The following is a 24,330-nucleotide window of genomic DNA, read 5'->3' on the forward strand; positions in this document are numbered from 1 at the left end:
AAATGCAAGCATAGAAGGACGTTCCAATGCTGATAGACTATGACGAAAGGAGGTGTGGCTGAGGCTTCTGGCTGCTACCGCCTGCCTTCCATTCCCGTCCCCCTTTCACGTTCAAACAATGACACATCATGTGGACTGTTTGAAGCTAGAGGCACTTGTATGTGACATTTACCTGGACTGATTCCGTACCTAACCATTTTTACCCTGATAAACTATAATAAAATATTTCAAAATTTTTTGCCAATTAATTTATATTTAATAGTGATGCTTGGTTACTGATTTACTAGATCAGCAAGTAAAAATATATAAGTTTATTTATAATTTAGCTGAACTCTGGCGTCTCGGCTACAAGCTCTCTCCCCTTTTTACGATTCACATATATGAAAGCATTTCAAATAATATGCATATTTTTGTACCAAAAAAAACTAATATGCATATTTTTTTTTAAAAAAAAAAAAAAAAAAAAAGACTCAAATGGCTTTAGATGGGAAGTGAGCACATATTCCAAAGAATCCCAAATGATCTGCATTTTGTTCAAATGGCTTTAGAAAACTAAGCACAAATCTCAAAGCATTCCGAGATAGAATGGAAAAAGATACGGTAGGATGGGAAGAAAACTTTTCATTCTATCCGACCCATCCACATATCTCAAAGCATCCGATGATGGGATAAGAAATAGGAAGAAAACTTTCCATGTTACCGGCCAAAGCACATGACTCAAGGAAAAAAAATAAAAAATAAAATAAAAATCTACCAACCTTTCAGTTTTAATTATATACTTTTATCTTTTTGTAGTATTTGGTGATCTAAATGCAGGACGATCTTGGGCAGATCGAATGAGTGATCGCCCAGCCCAAGCCTGCATTAATATTCCAATGGGATGCAAGGATAATTTTTTACAATATTACAAAAAAAATAATTAAATAGGTTAATGATGGATTATATACATTGCTTAACGAATATATCTATAAAAAATTATTGTATGTAGATTAATTTTTTAATATAATTAATATTTAAAATATGTTAATTTTTAATAGAGAAGATTTTATTTTTTTCATTTGGTCCGAGATCTAAAAAATATCAGGATCGGCCCTGTCTAAATGGATCACGGTGATCTAAGATCACCGATGATCTAAATCCTATGATAATCTAATTATCATATTTTAAAATCATCATATTTGGTAGGTCATGGTCCAATGATTAAAAATTTTCAAATTTTTATGAGTACCTTGTTTGTTATTCTATGAAATCTAAGATTACTGATTATATAATATCAAAACTATCTATGATATATTCTATAAAGTTATATTTATTAATTATATATAATACATTATAAGTAAAAATATTACTATATTATTAATATATTAATAATTAGTAGATTCTATAAAAATTTATTTATTTATCTTATTTTTTATAAAAATATGTTAATTGTTATTATAGAATTAATATTTTTATTTATACTTATAATATATTATTTATTAATATGAATATTTTTTGATTAAAAAATAAGATAAATAGAAGTAATATATAAATATTTTTATTATATAAATATAAAATATAATAAGATATTTTTATTTTAATTTAAAATTATCATTGAATCATAATATGACAATAATATGATTAATAATATATTATAATTAATATATATCATAAATATAATATTAATATCAAAATAATATCATATCATATATACAATATTGATATAATATATTAATAATATATTAGTATATCAAATTTTTTACAAGACTGAAGGATATTTTTGTTCTTATATTTCAGTATAAGATCACTGCCTGAGGGTGATCTTAAATTCTCAATCTCAAAAATAGATATACTATCACTGAGTTAGAGGATGATTTGAGAATGTGAGGATGATTTAAAATCACTGCCATATATATAGGATCACCATAATACAATTAAATATGATGATTCATTACTTTCATCCACATCATCTTTGATCTTGGATGAATCACTCCATACCAAATGTCGGATTTTATCCATATTCAAATATGTAGATGAGATGAAGAGAGAGAAGCCTGGTGAAATGCTTAGGTACCGAATAAAAATTTATGCACTGTAGCCAGGATGTGAGAGTATGGGGCCACTTTAGTTGCCCTAAGGTTCCCATGATGCATCTGTCCGAGATGTGTAGGCTGGCAACAAATAGAAAGATGAGATTGTCTAGATCTGGAGAGTGACCATCCACCCTGGTTGAGGTCTTTCTCAAGAAGGTTGCTTAGGACCAGCTTTCGACGTGCACACTTCTCAAAGACAAGGGCATGGAGCTTCTGGCTTCTTGCCCAATCTGCAGCTAAAGGACAAGTTGATGGAACATGCCATTTTGCAGTATCCAAGGTGAGATTGATCTGAAAGAGGGAGGGTGGCCAGTCTTGAAAGATGAGCAGTAACTCCTAGTGGGAGTCCTTACTGGATGCGATCCGTTAGAGTGTGACTAAGAGGAGGATATATACCTAGAGGGGAGGATGCTTACATCACCTACCAGATTTGATTTTTCAAAACAACTTGATCTTCGAAGGTGATGTGGTGCTGCTTATTGAGTGCTGGAGAGAGCCATTTGCTTGACTGCGGAATATAGCCAATTCAACACTGTCGGCCTGTCCCTTATGCTCTAGATCCATGGAACTTACATGCTACCCTTGCAATGGTCTGGAGGGTTATCTTCATATCCGAAAGCCTTCATTTTTGGAATTTGTTAAGGTGAATTTTGGTGGTAATGTCAGAGATGGTAGGGACGGTGCGGATTTTGTTATCCAGGATCCAAATGCCACATTATTGATGGTCAGGGTTCTTATCTCTTTGAGCCTTCTATCTCGGGAGACAAGCTTCATGCACCTGGACAAGCATTATTTTTATCAAGGAGCTGTGGGCAAAAAAGATTTTCATAGAGGAAGATTTTGCTACTGCTATCGGATGGATCCAAGATAACACAAAACAGCTGAAGGTTTATCCGCTTCTCTATGACATTCGAATTGCTTTCATTTTTCAGTCATGGTGCATATTGACATATTTTTCAGAGGTGCAAATTGAGTTGTATCTTATATTGTAGAGCACTTAACGACTGGACCTGGAGATAGAATGAGGCGTGCCCGTTGGCCCATGCATGGGATCTTTTGTACTTTAATTTATAGGTTGTGCTCACACCAAAGTTGTGCGATCGCTCACTTATATCAAAAAAAATAAAAATTTATGAAATTACAATACATCAAACTGTAGCATAGAAAAAAAAATTTAATTGTAGAAAAAGTAATTTTATTTAAATAACTGAAATTTTGTTTATATGATTTCTAAAAGATTCACAATTACATCTCCATTAAATTTCACGTAATAAATCGTTGTTTTGTTATTTTTTTGATGAAAAATTTTGCATGTATTTTTGATTAAAAATATATATATAATAAATTATTATTATAATAAATTATAAATTTTCATCAAAAAAATTATTATTTTGCTATTAACTAAAAGATACATACCAAAAGAAAAATGCACCATACTAGAGTGCATCTACCTAAACTTTACTTTATTTTTGTCTTTTAATCACTCTCTTAACTTTTGTCACATTTTTCATCATCCAACTGCTGCTCTTCTCGCCAAAAATGTATATGCAGCTCTTTAATTCTTTAATTGTAAATATGGGATTAGTAAAATTTGATTTTGAAGATGCTGTTAAAATTTGATTCATGGGGATGCTGGTAAAATTTAACTCTTCAATCATCGTAGAATTAAAAGATCTTAACTAATTGGGTGCAGGGAAAAAATGAGTTTAGGCCATGCAAGCTTGTAGTTTGGGTTAGGCAGACCTAGCCATTAGATGCTTGACTTTAGTGAGGCTTGAGTCTGAAAATGCTTAATCGTCTGCAAGATGGTTTATGTTTGAGTTCAAGATAAAATCTGATCCAACTCAAATTTTTGTTAGATGAAATTCTTTGTACACCGCTTGCGGTGTAGAAAATCCGATGTAGAGCACATCACCTCATCCATTAGACCACATAGCCACTACTTTTCAATGTGCATTTAATTTCATAGTTCTATTTTTTCATTTGAAATTTTGAATGATGAAAATACTCCTTTCCTTCTGAAAAAATTATGATATCCTATGTCGATATTATGATATCCTTCGTTGAAATTATGACTTCCTACGTATGATGTCATAATTTTTCACAGGATGTCATAAGTTTGATAGAGATATTTTCGTCAGAAAATATCTTCCTTCTTTATGATATCTTGTGAAAAAATTATAATATCCTCTGCATGAAGTCATAATTTGAATGTAGGATATCATAATATTAACATAGGATGTCATAATTTTTTAAAAAGAAAGAAATATTTTTATCATTTAAAATTTCAAACAAAAAAAAACTGTGAATATTAAATATGTATTAAAAAGTGATGGCTACATGGCCAATCAGATGAGACGATAAGCTCCACGTCAGATTTTCTACACCGCAGGTGGTGTACAAAGAATTTCTCTTTTGTTAAAAGACCTGTAATCTCGCCCCACATAACTTTAGCCAATATGTTACCAACAATGTAAATTCTCATTTCTAAAAGAAACCCCAAGTATAATCAAAGAGTCGCAAGTTGCATTTTTTATGCATGCTTTGGAGTTCATGCAACCCCTAGGATTTCTCATCCTTAATTACTACAGCGATGACGATACAATGATGATCCTCGGGTTCATGGTTGCTACACCGACTCAAGGCTCCGATTCTCAAATACGAAAGGGGGCAGTTCATGGGCAAAAGCCTTCCTAGCATATGAGTAAAATAAGTGATGAAGAGATCATCGAACTTCAAAATATTTTTCTGACATCTTAATTTGCTGGAGGAAGAGTTGGTGGCTCGTAGGCAATGGGAAATGCCCGAAGCTTAGGGTCCCAAATTCTGGTGGATATGATTGCCACAAAATATCAAAACAAGATGCCAGATTGCGGAGGATTTTGAATCTTAATTTCTCGATGAAGGATATTATCATTCCGGTTGTCGTCTCAAGAAACAGAGATTTTGTGCTTGCAAAAAGTCCTTGGGTAGCCGGGTGTCAGGTCCTTGCCGTTGAGCCATGGTTGTCGGACTCTTTTCCCACAGAAGATGTGATTACCTCACATTGATTTGGATCCATTTACCACATCTCCCATGGGAGTACCGGAACAAGGCAACTTTGTTTAAGCCTGTTTCAATAGCTGGCCAGCTGTGTTCATTGATGATTTCATGGTGCAAGTCCGACGACTCAGTTATACTAGGGTTTGTGTTAAAATTAATCTCAAGAAACGCTTACAATCGAGATGGATAATTCAAGGGACTAAGCATCCTTTTGGCAACCATTTGCGTATGAGAGTATCCCAATAGTTTATTACCAATTCTGTCGATTGGGGCATCTGAAAGGAGATTGTCGTGAGATGGGTATCTTCTCTTCTCCCGATGGAAAACAAGTCAAACCTAGCAACTTTATCATTACTGATGAGGATGCGGGTGATCGTTCCACACTTCCTCCCATCACCAGCGATGGTAATGGAGCTAATGTGCCCAGTATATTGTTTGGCCCATGGTTAAAAGTAGAGTTCGAGAAGTCCTTGGGAAACCCTAGCTTTGGAGCAGTGGGGATGATGAGGAAGATGACCGAGTCATGTAAGGTTGACTTGGTCAGCGCTTCATAGCGAGTTAACTCACTCGAGTTAACTCATCAACCTAACTCACAGAAGCATGAACCTAACTCACATATGGATGATGAGGAAGATGATCGAGTCATGTAAGGTTGACTGGGTCGGCGCTTCATAGCAAGTTAACTCACCTGGGTTAATTCAACAACCTAACTCACATAAGCATGAACCTTCATAAATGGGCTAGGAAAATTCCACTTAATTGGCTTGGCACCAATCTCTTATGCATGGTAGACTTGGCCCACTGAACAAATTTGGAACTTTGGTAATTATGGACTATGGGCATCAGGATTCTACCATGCCCACTTCTTTTACTCTAGGAAAGGCATCAAATCAAGAAAAAAGGGCTCGATCACCTATTCGTGTCCAAGGTAAGACTACTGGTAAGGGAGAAAACAATGTTGGAGATCAAACTATGCCATGAAATTGCCAGCAATCGCACATACGAATGGCTCCAATTATTTGGCGGACCCAAAAGCTGTGACGGTTGATCTTTCTCTTCCTAGGCCACCATCAAATAAGCTCTTTGTATTTCCTTTAACATATGGTAGATGGTCCGTGAAGCGTCATCATTTGTAGGTCACAATAATGCTAAATTACTAGTGGAATCATTTGCTACAATTGTTTTCAATGAGGAACACAAGGTAGATGAAGTTGGATTAGAAATCAAAAAAAGATGAGTACGACCAGGCAATCGTTTCCATAAAGCAGGCTATGGGTTTAAATTCTTCACAGAGGAGAGAGATGATGATATGGATTGCATTCATCCATTAGAACCATTAGGTGAAGTTCAGAGGGGGCATCGATCAATCTTCTTCTAATTTACAATGAAGATTCAATTGTAGAAGGCCTGTAAACCTACATTTTTAGAAATATTTAAAGACTACTACAAGTAAATAATTCTCATATCTATGTCTTTTTTGAAACAAGATTAAGTGGTGGAAGTTTAGATAGGGCACGTCTTCATCTTTGCCAAGTTGGTGCTTACATACAATGAAGTCTCAAGACTTGAAGATGGTATTATTGTAATTTGGCAACAAGAAAATGAGAAAATTGAAGCTTTCGATAAGAGCTCACAGCAAGTAATATTTATTATAATAGAGTCAGGAAAACATCCTTGGATTTTGTGAGCCATTTATATAGATTTAAAATATTAGCATTGTCAACTGCTATGGACTGAGCCTTACTATTCTCAATCTAGATTTACCAACTTTATTGCAGATGATTTTAACTACGTTGATGGGCTACCTGAAAAGATGGGTGGCAAGTCTTTTATTGAGAAAATTAGTATTTGCGTTTTTATCTTTTATAGCTTCACATGATCTGGTTGATTTAATTTAGGATATTTAGGCATACATTCTACATGGTATAATAATCGGACTAGTTAGACGAGGGTGTAAGAGAGAATTAATAGAGCTTTTGCTATCGGAGAATGGGTTCAAAGTTATCCAGATTATCAGGTATGTCATCTTCTTCGAATTACTTCTAATCATTATCCTATTATGATTGAGACCACTTTTGAAATTTCTCATAAACTTTCTTTTAGATTTGAGAAGTTTTAGTCATATTTTTTTTTTTTAGGACATTATTCATAGTATGTGGACTATTTATATTAGAGGGGATGCTATGTACCGTATATTTAGGAGATTAGAACTCCTTAAAAGGAGATTACAATCTTGAAACAGAAAAGTAGCGTGGGATATTATTCGTAAATTGGTGGAGGTCGAAAAACTAATATCAGAATTACAAACATAAAGAGTGTGACGAGGGAGGATTATTGAATGGGGATTTGTCCTTTCTTTATAGTAAATTGGTCTAACATAATTCAATTGTTTGTTAGTCAAAAACTATGTGGAGACAGAAATTTAGGTTTTCTTGGCTCAAGGAGGAGTACAATAAATTTTTTTTTATCAGGCTATTATTATTGAAAGGTGAAGAAATGAAATTTATTTTCCTAAAAATAATATTAGAAATTTTATTGGGAAAGATAATGCTATAAGGCAATAATTACTTCACTTTTTCGGTACTAGATGCAAGAGAGATGAGGAGAATATTTGTTGTTTCTCTTTCTAATACTATTTTATTTGATGTTGAGAAAAAATTATTCATTGGAGATATTTTGATGATTTATTACTGATTATTTTAGATTACCGTGATGATCTCATTCGGATCGCCAAACGGTGCCATAAAGTTGCGTTTTGACAGAGGCGATAAGCTTTGGCGGGATATCCCCTGAACCGGACTGCAATCTGCGGCTTGCGTGTTGGGTCCTGGCGAACCGTTCCCACTTGGCCACTTCTCTTCCCGCGCCCTAATTTAGACGCGAACCCAATCCCTTGGTTCTCGATCACTTGTATCCAATCCGACAGCCTCATCCGATTCTCTCCCGCGAAGGAGGAGACGGAGGCTGAAGGAGTTCGAACGGTCTCAAAGGTAAGGCCTCGCCGTCTCTCTTTAACCGATTGTACCCAAGGTGCCACCTCCACCTTTACCTCTTAATCTTTCCTCCTTTCTTGCCCTCGCATACCAAGAACCTTGCAATCGTGCTTGGTGTCTGGGAGAAAAGCCATCCCATGATATTGTTTTTAAAGAAAATGGCATATTTTAACAAAACAAATCAATCGAGGGGCCTTTTATATAATTTGGAAGACTAGGAACAGTCTACATCGTTTATGTTGTGTTCCTTCTCTCATTTTTTTTTCATTGTATTGTTAGTTAAGGGATTGACTGAATGTATATCGTTTTAAATTTTAGTTTGAAGAACATTTATTAGCTACCATACTTTTGTTAGGTTTGTTTGTTAATCAGTATATTTTGTCGATTAGGAAGCGATTAGTCGGCCTCAGACAATGCTTCACACTTCAAACTTCCTTTATCAACTCCATTGCCGTTTTGGGTCATCAACATTGCATCCACATTACTCATGTATGTCTTACAACACCGCTACTGGATCTTGGAGCTCTAAACAGCTTCAATCTCGTTTAGGTAAGTCGTCAAAAGTAATAAATAATAATTTTTGTAGCAGTCTTCTTCTTTTTATCTTCCTTTGTCTTTCGAAATTGTGGTCTACCAATTCATTATTTTCTTTGCTCCAGGTAATTTAAGATCTCGTCGTTCAGAATTCAGAGTTACGTGCTGGCAAGTGCTAGACTCCACAAAGACATGCCGTGTTCAAGAAGTGGTAATTCTAAATCATTTATGACAGCCTCCTATGTTTTGGTCATCAAATTATCTTATAATTGGTTGCATTATCACTTGAAGGTCATGGAATTTTATTCATTGTATGAGAACAATTTGCGATATTTCAAGAATGCTCACCATTAGGGCTTGAATCAAATTTATCATGCAAGCGTCAGTTAGTTCCAAAGTGATCATACAGCGTAAATGCCAGCTACTGGTACACAGCTTATGGAGAGATTCATAGCATTGTCTAGAGTGATTCTTAAAAAATATGCAGAGACATGCTTAGGAAAACTAATATTGCAGTTTTATCCATTTCAAATCATAGAATGGCGTGCTATGAACGTTTGAATTACATGTTTGATTTATCCAAACAAACCTAACAACATAAACTATATAACCCAACCATGCATGATGAGCTTCTTTTTCTCTTATTACTTATTTCAATCTCGACCTAAATAAAACTGTTAAGAATTCTTGGTAGAGAAAAGTGATGGAAGTGATTCAAAAAGTTACCTCTACATGTTTTAACCAACTAAAAGGGAGTTCCAAGGCGAGCATAATACATGTTTTGTTCTTTGAATAAGCCTGTATTCACTACCCCCCCCACCTTCTTTCTATATGTTTGAAGTATCATGTTATTGGTGAGATATTATATTATTCCTTCCTAAGTACTGGCATGGAGCTATAAGGAAATGAATGTGCCCTATTTAAGAATATTATTGGTATCCGAAAGATAATAAAAAGAGCCTTGTAGTGTTTTTTTTCATAATCTTGACTATTCAGTTTGCTTTGTTGTGGTGACTGGTTGTATTTTTGAACACGTGGATCTCAGTTTGGACTTCTGGAAAAAAAATTACCATCTCTTAAATTCACTAGCTAAGCACCAAAAATGGGTTTATTTTTCTTTCTCAGAAAGAAATAAAACAAAATTAAGAAAACTTTATCATATTCTGATTATTCACTCTTGGTTTGAGCTGTGCAAATAGTCATGTTTTGAAAGATCCATGCAAGGTTCGGAATCTTGGTACTGGACTCTATGCAGGCATCATACCAGTGCAGTGTTCGTATCCCAGTATTAGGGGTTAGTTTAGGTACTGATACGATATGGTATGCGCGATACGAGGTTTGCAAATCTTGGATCCATGAAGTAGTTAGAATTTTGTGGACTTCAGAAAAGATCTTCCTTCCTTTTTTTGAAGAAGAAGAAACCTTGTTATTGGATCGAACTAGGATCCATCAAAGAACACATCATATTTAAATTTGGTGCTATAGCATTTCCCGCACCTTCTTCAATATAGAAAGTAAGCTACTTGTGTCACGTCTACCTTTGTCCATCATGTGTGTGGTCAAACACAGTGAAACATCTATTTCACCATGTTCGGTGGAACCTTACTTAAGTTTTACTCATACAACTTGTTTGTACATGAAAATACATTTATGTTATTTGTTCACCAATGCTCTTGCACTTTCTTGCATCTGAAGGTATTAATCAAGCTATTCATGATTATCCCCCAAGTTCCTGTTAAGAATATAACGATTGATATGTTGATAAAGTGTATTGTCATCATGAATTTTAGTTCTAGAAATTTCAATTCAATTGATTTTGTGCAAGATGGCTCTATTTTGAGTAGGCTGAAGGAGACTTTAGTTCCTGATTTCAGGTTCTGCCAATTTTGACTTAAACTAATTAAGTTTGGCCAAGGATAAAAATGACCAAAACCAATCATGAATGCTGTAGTTATTTATTGTTTGGCTCAAGGATACAGGTGCTAACTGTACCCATCAGTGCCAACCATGCCATGCCACGCCAACATGGTGTAAGGCACTTGGAATGCACATCTACTGTGGTACCCTCTGTATCACAGGGTACTGCCTCATGCTAACTCATATAGATCCATGCCAGTTAGGCATTTGATACCCTGTGTATCACAGGGTGCTGCCTAATGCTAACTCATATAGATCCACACCAGTTAAGCATAGGTTGATACCACTTCCTACCAAGCCAAATTTTCATTTTCTTTCTTTTTCCTCTTCTGCATGCCACATGTCAGTATGCCCAGCATGCCCATCAGCACTAGCACTTGGATCCTTCATTTGTGTTTGGACTGTCATAATGGAATTATTTCTTCATTTCTTAAAGCATAATTGAATAATTATTTCAGGCTTAGGTCTAACTTTCATTTTCTAGTTGAAAGAATAGGACCCAATTCACTTAGCAGCATTCTTTGTTTATATGAAATACTCTTTCAAAGTGTTTTGGACTTTCCTAACACTATCAATCATTCACTACTTGTAATCTAATGTGCAAACATAGCAGTAGTCCCAAAGATATAAATAAATAAATAAAAGACTAGTACTTCTAAATTTCTGATCAATTAAAATGTATTGAAAAATATAATATAAAGGAGGAGGAATCCATGGTATATATATAGGCTTAAGCTGGGTCTTCATCAATCTAGAATTGCATGCTATAGCAAGAAGTAATTGATATCCTGTGCTATCAGAAATATGAACCACCTGTTTTCTCTGAGCAGGACCTTTTTTTGGTTGTTTTTTTTTTGGGCATATTTGGGCAGAAAGAAACCAGCAAGGGACATAGAAAACCTTGTGTTAAAAAATGTCCTCCTTTTGTTCAGTATTGCATCCAGTCTTGCATGCTGGAATCTCAGGATTCTCATAAATTGGTGAGGTTGTTCCTTACACCCTGAAAGGAACCAACCCATCTATTTTCCTTGAAAAGCGCTTCAGATGGAATGGATCAAAGTATATACTGTATAGTGATGGTAGAGGCTTCATATTACTAAGACACTTCAGCTTTTGAAATCTGGAGTGTCAACACTTCTGGAAGCTTGGACATGGCATGACACATATGGGTATCCCAAGAAATGGATGCCTTGCTCATATCAGCAAGAGTTATCAGTACTTGGCATAATTTTGTTGATGCCCTATCAAAAGACCTCTAGAGCAAGTAATGGAACTTCAATTCTTAATTTGATTTCACAGTTGTAATAGTCACATCACATTGCTATATGCTTCTACTGGAATTTGATGCCCTTGTTTCTGTTATAATGTGATGAAAAATGGACTCGCATTTTTTTCCTTTTTTTGAAAAAGAATACTATCAATTACTCCGCATAGTCAATAAATTCCCTTATATTTTTTTTGCATGCGCGCGCGCACACACACACACACATACACATATGCAGGCGTACACCAACACGGATACATAGGTTGAAGTGTCATTGCTCTTTTGGATGCCCAAATGCTTTGGCATCTTGCCAATCTTTGAAGCAGACTTCCCTTTTAGGGATGCCTAAATTAATGTCAGAATATATCAATTGTGTGGAGCCTGATGAAAGGTGATAATTTGGATTTGAATGCATTGATGGTTGCTGTTGGTTTTGATAGTTCATATTTGCAGAAGAATCAGTCCATCGGATAACTTTAAATGTCACATTTTGTTCCAGTTTATTGCCACACTGCTCAAAGTGGACGAGGCTGGAGCCTCCCTATTGGACAGAAATGGAATGCCTCCACTTATTTTACCATTGATGAAATCTTTTGTCGCTCCTCTTTTTTTTTTTATTTTATTTTTTTAAGTTCCTGAATTAGCTTGATGGAGAATAGGTAGACTTGTTTAAAAGGATTAGGAAAAAGTAGTGATAAGGAAAGGAGAAATTTAGGATGCATGGATGATGGACAGAGGATGGCATAGAATAGGGTTGGTCCGATAGTCAAGATCTATTAGAGAGGAGATGAAATAAACTGTGTTTGGTTAGTTTATCTCCTACATCATTGCAGAACAGCATCATTACATTACCTGTCTCTTGACTATGGCTATTTGTCCAGAATTTGTGTCTCTGTCAACCGATTTATCTTTCTGTATGTAGACTCTTAACCAGTACTCGCTTAGTTCAGCTAGATATGTGCTGGTACCTCATATTACTAATTATGGTATAATGTCTTTTAAACCAAAATTAGTTAATATGTCAAACCAAATGTATCTGTATGCAGACTATAGACCTCCCTTTGTCTGTTATAACTGTAATCCTCACTTATATTGCCTGCTGTAACATTGACTTATGCATTTCTTTCATTTTTTGCCTTCAGGATAAGGATGGTGATTCTGATGAATCAAATTTTTTCCGCACGTCCAAACTCTTAGGAACTTTCCAATTGAAAAGATCTATGGAGAGGTTGTCATAGTACGTTTTGACTCCACTCTTTTGCTGGAAGCACTGGACTCTAATAATTTCTCATTAGATAAATCTCTTTTTACCATCAAATATTTATTTAATGCTGGGGCAAAAGTACTTCTAGTCAGTAACTGGGGTCGACCAGGCGATCCCATGCTTCTCTCCGTAGAGTCCCTTGCAGGTCAGTAGCATTCCTGTTGTCAAACATGTGATTTATCTTTCTTGTAGATTATTTAGAGCTCGCAATGATGCCAATGCCTCTTTACTGTTTGTGATCTTGCAATCAGTTTTTCTTTTGCTATTTCATAGTGTCTTTGAGAATTTCTATTTTTTATCAGCTTTATTAGGCATCATTACTGTTAGGTTGCAGATTGACTGAATACTAGAAAATCTTAGATAGATATTTATTTAAATTATCTTGGCCTATAATCTGAAAAATTAAATTTGGTTTATCGACTTGATTTTACTTTAACATTAACGATCAACAGACCTTTGTCATCACTTCTCCAAGTAAAAGTTGTGCCGGCGAATGATGTTTCTGGTTTGATGCAGTCCAAGATGAATAAGTGGGAGAATGTAGATATTCTTCTTCTTGACAACCTGACGAAGTTCAGAGAAGAAGTTGCCAATTGTTCCAAGTTTTCTGAGAAATTATCTTCAGGCGCCACCATATTTGTTAATGATGCTTTCTCCTTATCACATAAGATTCTTGCATCGACTGTTGGTGTCACTCGCTTTTGCCATGCATCTGTTGCTGGCTTCAATTTTGAGGAGGAACTACTCCAATTAAAAAAGATCAGCAAAACCACTAGACAACCATACCTTGCAATTGTATGTTCTTATCCTCGTTCATCTTTTAAGCAGTAATCATCGCAAGCTATGCAGATTTGGTACATATTCTTTATAACATGTTTTTTGTTTGATTGTGAAGTGCAACATTTTTTTTTTTCAGTTCTTCTTCTATATCAAGTTGCCGGGAAAAATTCAATTGCTTTTTGTCTTTTTTTTTTTTAATTTTTTTTTTAAACCATATGAAGGGTAGCCAACAGCATTAGTATCATCCATATTGTTTTTATGGAGATGGACTTTTGGGGGTTTTGAAATTAACAGTGCATGGTTCGATGCTCCTAGAAATTTGATGATATTAGTGAACATGATGGACCTTGGGCTTGCCATTGATGTAGTTCAAGATAGACACGTACATTGCCATAGTTAGAAATACTCGCAATAACTTGTTTGTGGTGATCATGTAATTTTGCCCCAGTGCTGGTAGAGATGGGTTTGTTGTGGAGGACTGCATATTTAAGGCAAATTGTTATAGCCTGTAGGTATCTCCTTCTGCATCTTTTGATCTGGCAACATTTTCCTTTAGTTAGTGGAAGAGGGGAACGTTTTATTTAGTTAACAAAGTCGTACATGTCAGTCGTTGCAATACAATTACATTAGAGCTACTGTGCAAGTGTGTAACATATAAGCTACCATTTCCTAAGTGTGTAACAGGTCCAAAAAATGTTTGATTTTCAGTACTGAGAACTTATTGGCAAGTTCATCCACCAAGTTTCAAGGACTCAGTTGCATCTTGTGCGCATAAGAATGTATTCTACGATGATGGGAAATTTTAAAAGACTTGTTATCAGTTCACTTAATCAGCAAACCATCAGGAAACTACAGGGTGATTGCTTCGATGATTCAAGAATTGTCCCTTGTTTCTTTCCCTAGTTGCAGCATTGCAAGAGAGTTTCCCAAACTCCTTTTTTCTATGGAACTATCAGAAATAAATATATTAATATCTAGTTCTTATGTGTTTAGCCCAAAACTGTCTAGCAACCTGCAGTGCTTGTAGTAGATATTTAGTATAGTAATGAGATTATATGTCACAGTCACCCTCTATAATCAAGTTTAATGGAAAACGTCAATTTCAAATTTCATTGCTTGACCACACAGGCGCACAGTTTACTTTGATTTTCGTGCTAAAACCATACAGCTCATGCTGTAAAATTGATTTTCTTCACTCATAATGTAACCATTTACATTTTTTTTGATTGCCCTATGGTATTGTTAGTTCCTCTTGTCTTTTGCTTTTTTTGCTTATTTCTGATCATGCTAGCAATGCTATTATAATTGCTGTTGTACTCTTCTGTGCCTTTCTGGAAAATTCTATGATCTCAATGCATAGGAAGAAACAAAATCTTTTATCTTTTTCTTCGATGCCATTGTCTAGTGTAATGAAATGATCCACAAAAAATGGTTTGTCATGTGGTTTTTGTATTTCTTCTCCATCTAAACTGTTATGGTCACTACTTGTGACTTGAGTGTGAACCATATTGCCAGCCATCTTACTTTTTCAAGAGGGGGTGAAGTACTTACTCATTGGCATTTTGTCCACCTGTCATTCCAGCCTAAAACTTTATTCATGTAATTTATATCACTATTTGTGGACTTTTTGATAATGAACCATGCTACTGTGCAAGCTTTGATTATTTTATAGGCAAGACTTTGATCCATCATGGGTTTGAAAGGGGAATAGATTTGCTTTAGATGCGAATGTTGTGGTTTCTATGTTAGCAAAATTAAGCATCAACATACATGCTTCATCATGAATCTAGAATCTTGAATAAAATTTCTATGTTCGAAAAAACATCATGAATCCAAGATCTTGAATAAAAAATTCTCACGGATACGTTAGAAAGCATACCTGATGCGGAAGAGAAGGAAGATATCCCGTTAGAAGAAACTGATTCCCTTGATAAATTGGTTTCTCTTTCTCTCCCTTCTTTCTGTCGTAGCAATTTTGATGGTTATCATGGTTGTTATCTTAATGGGTAGGGAGAGGATCGATATATATCTTTTTCCTAATGCGGTACGTCCATCAAGTAACCGAATGAAACCGATGAGATTTGTTTGTTATTAAGGATTAAATTGAATTCAAATTTCACAAACGGATCACATAATCGGGAATTCAAATTTCATAAGCCGGATCACATAATCGAGAATTCAAATTTCATAAGCCGGGCCACATAATCTAACATTCTTCCACTTGGCTAAGTAATCAAATAACATAAACATTAGATGCACATAAAGAAACAAATCTCTGTATTAATGTTCATCATGATTACCTTAGTATGGCAAATCGCTAAATGCAAGGTATGGTGGTCATATACTATTTATACAGTATACTTCCTTTCATATACCACAACACTTGCAACTCAACACACTATGGATGTATGTATGTATGTATGTATTTGTGTATGTATATGTATATATCTATATATATATCTATTTTCATTATGGTCCACAGTAATGTCTCATAGAGACTTTTCTATTATAATTAACTCAAGATACAAGTTATGTGTACACCATTGTGAGAAACAGGAAATTCATTGATGTATATCAAAAACACATTATTGAGCTCAGAGTGCCAAAATCATCATTAATACATTATTCATAAATACAACCAAGACCCATTCTATGTACATATTCTTTAAATGTCTTTGGCTATAAATCTTTTGTCAATGGATCTGCTATCACGAGATCAGTTCTAATATGTTCAATAAACACTCTTTGTTTCTAAACCTCCTCTTTAATGGAAAAATATTCTAATTCCATATGTTTGGCACCTCTTGAGTATTTGTCATTTTTGGAGAAGAATACTGCTGCAACATTATCACAATAAATTTTCAACGACTTGGTAATGGTGTCGATAATCCCAAATCTCGAAATAAAGTTCCACAGCAATAATGCCTAGATTGTGGCTTCAAAATATGCCACAAACTCTGCTTCTATAATAGATGAAGTAATGACAGACTGTTTGGCTCTTTTTCACGATACTATTTCTTTAGCCAACATAAACAGATAACCAAATATGGATTTTCTGCTGTCAATGCATCCAGCAAAATCTGAATCAGAGTGTTCAATCACTTCTAAATGATTGCATCTCCTACACATGAGCATGTATTCTTTGTTTCTTGTAGGTATCTCAAAACTTTCTTTGCAGCTTTCCAATGATCTATTCCATGATTACTCTGATACCTGCCTAACATTCCAACCGCAAAGCTAATATCTGATCTTGTGCAAGTTTACACATACATTAGACCACCCACAACTGAAGCATAAAGAATTGATTCCATTACTTTACATTCTATATCATTCTTTGGACATTGCATGAGATTGAATTTATCCTCTTTTGTATTGGAACAATTCTTACTGAACATTTGTCCATATTAAATTTCTTTAGAATTCTTTCGATACATCCTTTTTGAGACAATCCTAAAATACCTTGTGATCTGTCACGGAATATTTTAATTCCTATCACATAGGATGCCTTTCCCATATCTTTCATTTCAAAATTCTTCAAGAGAAAATTTTTCGTCTCATGCGATATCCCTAAATCATTAGCAGCAAGTAAAATATCGTCAACATATAGAAATAAGAATATAAACTTGCTCCCACTGATCTTTTGGTATTTACACCGATCAATGGTGTTTTCCTTAAATCCAAAAGATGTTATGGTATCATTGAACTTGATGTACCATTGCCGAAAAGTTTGTTTAAGTCCATATATTGATTTCTTTAATTTGCACACCATTTGACCTTTTTCTTCTATTGAGAAACCTTCAGGTTGATCTATATAAACTTTCTTCTCGAGGTCTCTTTTAAAAAAAAAAGACTGTTTTCATGTCCATTTGGTATAACTTTAAATCATAGTGAGCCACCAATGCCATAATTATTCTTAATGAGTCTTTCTTTGAGACCGACGAAAAGGTCTCTTTATAATCGATGCCTCCTTTCTGAGTATAACTCTTGGCAACAAGTCTAGCTTTATATCGTTCAATATTGCCATTCGAGTCGCACTTGATCTTAAAGACCCATTTACGCCCAACTCATTTAGAACCTTCTAGCAATTCGATGAGATCCCATACTTTATTATGTTCCATGGATTTCAATTCATCTTTCATGGCATCAATCTATTTATCAGACTCAACACTTTCTATGGCTTGTGAAAATGAAACCGGATTTTTACTAATTCCAATATCAAAATCTGACTCCTGTAAGTAAACCATATAATCATCCAGAATAGCTGATCTTCTTTCTCTTTGAGATATTCTTCAAGGTATTCCTTGTGCTTTATGTTTGTCAAATATTTGTGAGTTAGTTTCTTTATGGGGTGTTTCCTCATCCAAATGTTGTTCACTGTTGTTTGAATGTTATTCAATTGTTGGCACAACATTTGGCATAGTTATGGAAGAAGGAATGCTTACGGGTAATAAAACATCTACCCTAACTTTCTTTAGTTCCATATTGTGCCATTCATCACTCCCACTAACTTCACAATTTTCAATAAATTTTGCATGATCGATTTCAACAATTTTTGGACTATGGTTTGGACAATAAATCCTATATCCTTTAGATTTCTCTGGGTAGCTAATAAAGTAACCACTAATCATTCGAGAATCTAATTTTCTTTCATGTGGATTATAAATTTTTGCTTCCGTTGGGCAACCCCAACATGGAGATGCCTTAAACTAGGTTTCGTTCTAGTCCATAGCTCAAAAAGGATTTTTGAAACTGTCTTACTAGGAATCCTCTTTAGTAAATACATAGCGGTTTTGAGAGCATACATCCACAATGATTTGGTTAGTGAGGAGTTACTTATCATACTCCTAACCATATCTAATAATGTCCGATTACGCCTTTCTGCCACACCGTTTTGTTGAGGTGTGCCTGGCATAGTATATTGTGCACATATGCCATGTCTTTTGAGAAATTTTAAAAATGGATTTGGATATTGTCCTGATTTATTATGTTTCCCATAATATTCACCACCTCTATCAGACCTTACGATTTTCACTCTTTTATCTAATTGTCTTTCAACCTCATTTACATATACCTCAAGGGCGTCCACTGCTTAAGATTTTTCATTAAGCAAATAGATATAGCTATAACATGAAAAATTATCGATAAAAGTAATAAAATATTTTTCTCCACTAAAAGATGGAACATCAAAAAGTCCGCACACATCAATGTGTATAATTTCAAGAAGCTGAGTACTTTGTGTGGCACCTTGCTTATTACGTCTGGTTTGCTTTTCCTTAATGCAATCCACACATGTACCAAGATCAGTAAAATTTAGATTCGGAAGAATCTCATTCTTTACTAATCTCTCTAATCTTTCTTTGTATATATGATCGAAATGCTTATGCCACAAGTAAGCAGAATTTTCATTTGGCAAATTATGCTTAATTCCTATTATGATGAATAGTAAATAGGGATTCTGCAAAGAGATTCTCAAGTTTCAATTTATATAAACCATCAATAAGAATACCAAAGCCAATAAAAGAAGTATTCTTATATAGACTGAAACAACCATGTCTAAACTTAAAATTAAACCCAAAAACATCAAGTTTTGAAAGAGAAACTAGGTTCCTAGATACTGAAGGTACATAAACTGTCTATAATAGATCTAGGTGATAACCAATATTCAGGATCAAATGATAAGTCCCTATGCCTTCAATTGAAACCTTCATACGATTCCCCATGAACAAAAAGTCCTCAGTTGGATTTGTGGTTTGGATCGTAAGGAATCCCTGCATCATATTGGATACGTGAGTAGTAGCACCAGAATCAAGCCACCAAGTATTATGAGGAATTTCAGTTAAGTTTGATTCGAAACATACAATAGCATTGAATTTACCTTTCTTTTTGAACCAAGCCTTACGTTTCTGGCAATCTTTCGATAGTGTCCTACTTTCTTATAGAAGTGACACTTGTCTATCTTTTGTTCCTTCTTATTAGCCTAAGGAATCTTAGCAAGCATTTTTTTTCTTCTTCTTAAACTTGTTGATTTTCATCTTGATTCCTTTACCAACTTCTTGACTCACGAGGTTAATGGAATGACTTACTTGCTTCTTCAGTCTTGTTTCCTCCTGAGTAAGCATACTGGACAATTCACTAACATTCCATTTGTTCTTAATAGTGTTATAGTTAATTTGAAAAGGTCCATACTCTGGAGCAAGGTTTGCCATACCGTGCCGAACCAGTCGGTACACCCCATCTCGTACCAGACCGGCGGGGAACCGGCACGATTTGGTCGGTAAAATCGGTACACCGACGGTACTGAAGAAAAAAGAACGGAAAGTGAGAAAGAGAGAGAGAGAGGGGAGGGAAGGGAGGAAGGTGGGAGCCGTCGGAGGCCGGCGGTGGCCGGCTGCGGCCGTCGAAGGGCTTCCGAGCCCCGTATCGCTCGATAGGGCTTTCAAGAGAGCAAAAAGAGAGAGAGAGCGCTCGGAGGGGGGCGGAGAACCTACCGGATGAATGGTGCCTGCGTTGCGAGGCTCCCGGTGGCCGGCGAGCCGACGCCGATGGCTTGAGGGCGGTCGAGCGGGCCGAGCCCCTCCGGGGCTCCGCCCCTTCTTCTTTTTCGCCGTCTGTTTCGATTTTTTTTTTTTTAATTTTAAACTTATGAAGTCGGCAACTAGGTTGCCGACTTAAGAATTTTTTTTTAAAAAAAATAAAAATCGTAAAGCCGACAAATCGTTTGCCGACTTCACTTAAAACCATATTTTTTAAAAAAATTTGCGAAACAGGAGCGATGCCCCTGTTTCACGCCTGCGGCGCCGCGCGCGTGGACTGCGCCCTCCGACGGCCACAGCGGCCAGTCGGAGGCTATCCGACGGCCCCGCCGGCTCCTTCCCCTCCCTCTTTTTTTTTTCTTCCTCTTTCTGTCTCTCTATTTCTTTCTTTTTTCTTCCGGTTCAGATCGTCGGTTTGGTACGGTATGAAACCATAACGAACCGTACCGTCGGTCGGCCGAAACGGCCGACGGTACCGGTTCAGCATACCTTGCTCTGGAGGTAGTGAGTTCAAGATGAACTGCACTAAGGAGTCTTCCACCGTCATCCCCAAAGTCTTTAGCCTGGTTGCAATGTTAGTCATCTCAATAATATGCTCTTGCATACTCTATGACCAATTGAACTTCATGGTCGTGAGTTCTGCCATTAGTATACCAGCAAGTGACTTTTCTGTAGAACGAAAACATTCTTCCACAAACTTCAGATATTTCTTTGCACTTTCTGTTTGTGTAATGGTACTCTTAATATTGTTGGCAATAGTCATTCGCATGAACATGAGGCTTAATCTGTTAGACCGTTCTCATGCTTTATGGTATGATTTCTCTTCCTCATTACTCGTATTCGTAAGAGCAGTAGGTTTATCTTCCAATAGTGCTAAGTCAAGATCCAACATACCTAAGCGAAAATTGACTTATTCGCACCATTCAGAAAAGTTCAAACCATTAAATACGGTAACAGATGAAGCATGCAAATCAAGGTTCGCCGTACTGGTACCGGACCCCGTACCGATGAAATTCTGTTTAATGTCGGTACGCGGTTCGGTACGGTACGGTAATGTCGGTACACTTCAGTATGACGTACCGATACGAGACCGGTACGGTACGATACGGGCGGTACGGGGTGGTACGGGGCGGTATGGCATTCCATGATGCAAATGAAGAGAAATAGCTGCAAAAGTAATACATAAATGTTCAAAATTAAAATAATTTCATTATGGATTCAGACAAACAACAATAAAAGCATATTATAGTTCTCCTTTGGGTAGATACTACGATATACTATCATAATTTAAATGCCATTATTGATCTTTATTAGGCAATTAAACATTCTCAATCAAACATACATGTTATCTTTGGATGTACAAATATATTTGACCAAAAAATATTAATTTACCTCTATCATGCTCACTATTCATAGAATAATTGATTTACCTTTGGGTGAATCCTAAAGTTCCAATGACTAGTGAACGTCAATTTATCCACTGATTTTTCACTAATAGGCATTTCATTAAAGTCATGGATAAATGATCATTTTATGCATGTTAATTTTCTTAAGCATTCTAGTTTGGCCACTTTGGTGACTAACAAACTATATGTAAACATAAGATCATACATATAAACAATAATTGATATTCCCAAAATAATAGACATTTTAATAATGCAACCCTAATATAATAATGTCAAAATTTCACTAAAATATCAGCATAATTTAATTAAACAAGTAACGTTAGCTATTTTCCAAATAGTACATTCATAGGGCATTTTCCATATTTCAATTGTTCCAAAAGATTTCTTAAAATATGGATATTAGCTTATGGATAGTCAAAACCCCTTTCTTTCCCTTTTTCCTTTTTTTTTTTAGAAATTTGACACTTCACGATTTCTGAAGTGTCAAGTCACTTCAGTTAAAAACACCCTTGTTGCCTTATGCCATGGGATAGATAAAACCAATAAACAATCAATTTGACCAGGAATGGGTAGCCTGACTACAATGTCCTATATATGTCTCTTATAGACAGATTCTTTGGAGAAACTTAAAGGCTTTGGCCTTGTGGAACTTGTACAGGTGGGGAACACCTTAAACATGAAAGGTATAATCACAGTCGCCCAAAATTATGGGCCTCTAGACAACTTGATCAGAAATGCATTAAATGAATTTACAGTGCCATGATGATGGGTAGGGCCTTCTAGAAATCAATGCTAATTTCCCTCCTGTTGGTGGTAAGATGCCATCATCCATCAATTTGCTGAGAGTTTATGATTCAATAGATAATTTGATGCGAAGGCAAGATTTCTTAAGCAACTTTAATGGAGAAAATTTTTGTTCTAAATCTGGATCTGATACCAAATGTTAGCAAAATTAAGTATCAACATACATGCTTCATTATGAATCTAGAATCTTAAATAAAATTTTTATGTTCAAAAGAACATCATGAATCCAGGATCTTGAACAAAAAATTTCTCACAGATGCGTTAGGAAGCAGACCTAATGCGGAAGAGGAGGAAGACATCCCATTAGGAGAAACTGATCCCCTTGATAAATTTGTTTCTCTCCCCTCTCCCTTCTTTCTGTCGTAGCAATTTTGATGGTTATTGTAGCTGTTACCTCAATGGGCAGGGAGAGGACCAATATATATATCTTTTCCTAATGCGATACATCTATCAAGTAACTGAATGAAACCGACGAGATTTGTTTATTATTAAGGATTAAATTTGAATTCAAATTTCACAACGGGATCACATAATTGGGAATTCAAATTTCATAAGCCGGATCACATAATCGAGAACTCAAATTTTGTAAGCTGGGCCACATAATCTAACAGTTTCTACATGCATACGTTGTCTTGTCATGTACTGAATGCACTTATTTATTCAAGGAAAAATTATAGTATAATTATATATAATGGTTCTTCCTTTGTTTTGGAGCCTTGCATCAGATATTACATCAGTCTTCAATCCCATAATTCTTGGAATTGAACTTTTAACATATCCATCATGGATAACATTGATTTTGCTTGACTAAATAAATTCCCACTTATTTCGTCATGTCTTTTATCTTTAAGTTTATTTTACTTGCATGTTTTGACGCCAGTCATTGTAATATAATTATGAAATGAGATTATCTTCTCTCAATTCACAAACTTTAGTATCACATCTGTTGGGGCGATACTCATATGTAGTGTTTTTTGAAACTTGTGAAAATTGTTAGAAATGTTTCTGAACTTATCCCAGATTCTTTTTACTGCAGTATTCTTTTGATAAGCATGACCAGGATGTGAAATTGTGGATAAATCTCGTAATTATATAGACATGCATCATGGTACTTAGTAAATGATTTTACATCTTTATTTTTATTTTTTGTTTTTATCTTGCTCATCTGTATTTTTTTACTTGTCTTTTTATCCTAATATTGCTGCACTTTACTGCAGATCGGAGGGAGTAATTTCTTGGAAAAAGCAAATGCTTTGCATCTTCTTGCCTGTAAATGTGATGGACTGTATTTTTTTGGGAAACTTGCATTTCAAATAATGAATGCTTTGGGCCTCTCTGTCCCTGGATGTTTTGTGGAACAGGATGCTGTTGGAGAAGCATTGAAACTAATCCAGCATGCACATTGTAGGAAAATCTCAATTTATTTTCCAAATGATTTTTGGTGTTTTAATAATAGCAAACAGGACCTGCGGGAGATATTTCCTTCTGGTGGTATCTTGACTGGTGAGTGTCAAGTTGTTAGTCTTAAATCATCAGCTTTTTCAGGTCTTAGTTAATTACAATTCTTGTGCTCTTCTTGTTCAAATTAGCTTTTTTTGAGGGTTGTCCTTTTAATTTTTTTTTTGGTTTCTTTGTTGTTCCATATACATTAGAATTAACATCACATTTTTGCTTATTGTTCCATTTAACTTAGATTGGTGCATGCTTAAGTTCGACTTTCA

At 35.4% G+C, this 24,330-nt stretch overlaps 1 protein-coding gene and 1 pseudogene across 8 annotated transcripts in view; one reads left to right on the top strand and one right to left on the bottom strand.

The window, feature by feature from the left end:
• The first annotated feature begins 7,897 nt into the window (after nt 1-7,897).
• The window catches only part of LOC105033802 (uncharacterized), a 32,452-nt gene continuing 16,019 nt past the window's right edge, over nt 7,898-24,330 (top strand). For 5 of the 8 annotated variants that reach the window (XR_012140919.1, XM_073256312.1, XM_073256309.1 and 2 more), the window contains exons 1-5: nt 7,898-8,104; nt 8,497-8,656; nt 8,767-8,852; nt 13,603-13,881; nt 23,827-24,112. Coding sequence is in view for 7 of the 8 variants with exons in the window: in XM_073256312.1 (XP_073112413.1) it covers nt 8,521-8,656; nt 8,767-8,852; nt 13,603-13,881; nt 23,827-24,112 (787 nt within the window). In the remaining variant the exon portion in view is untranslated. Of the gene's footprint in view, nt 8,145-8,496; nt 8,657-8,766; nt 8,853-12,964; nt 13,232-13,602; nt 13,882-23,826; nt 24,113-24,330 lie in introns of those variants that run through there. The other 3 variants (XM_073256307.1, XM_029261402.2, XM_073256308.1) reach the window with 3 other exon arrangements.
• On the bottom strand, nt 19,600-21,174 carry LOC140856917 (uncharacterized; annotated as a pseudogene).

Source organism: Elaeis guineensis, chromosome 4, assembly GCF_000442705.2.
Source record: "Elaeis guineensis isolate ETL-2024a chromosome 4, EG11, whole genome shotgun sequence".
Lineage (NCBI taxonomy): Eukaryota > Viridiplantae > Streptophyta > Magnoliopsida > Arecales > Arecaceae > Elaeis > Elaeis guineensis.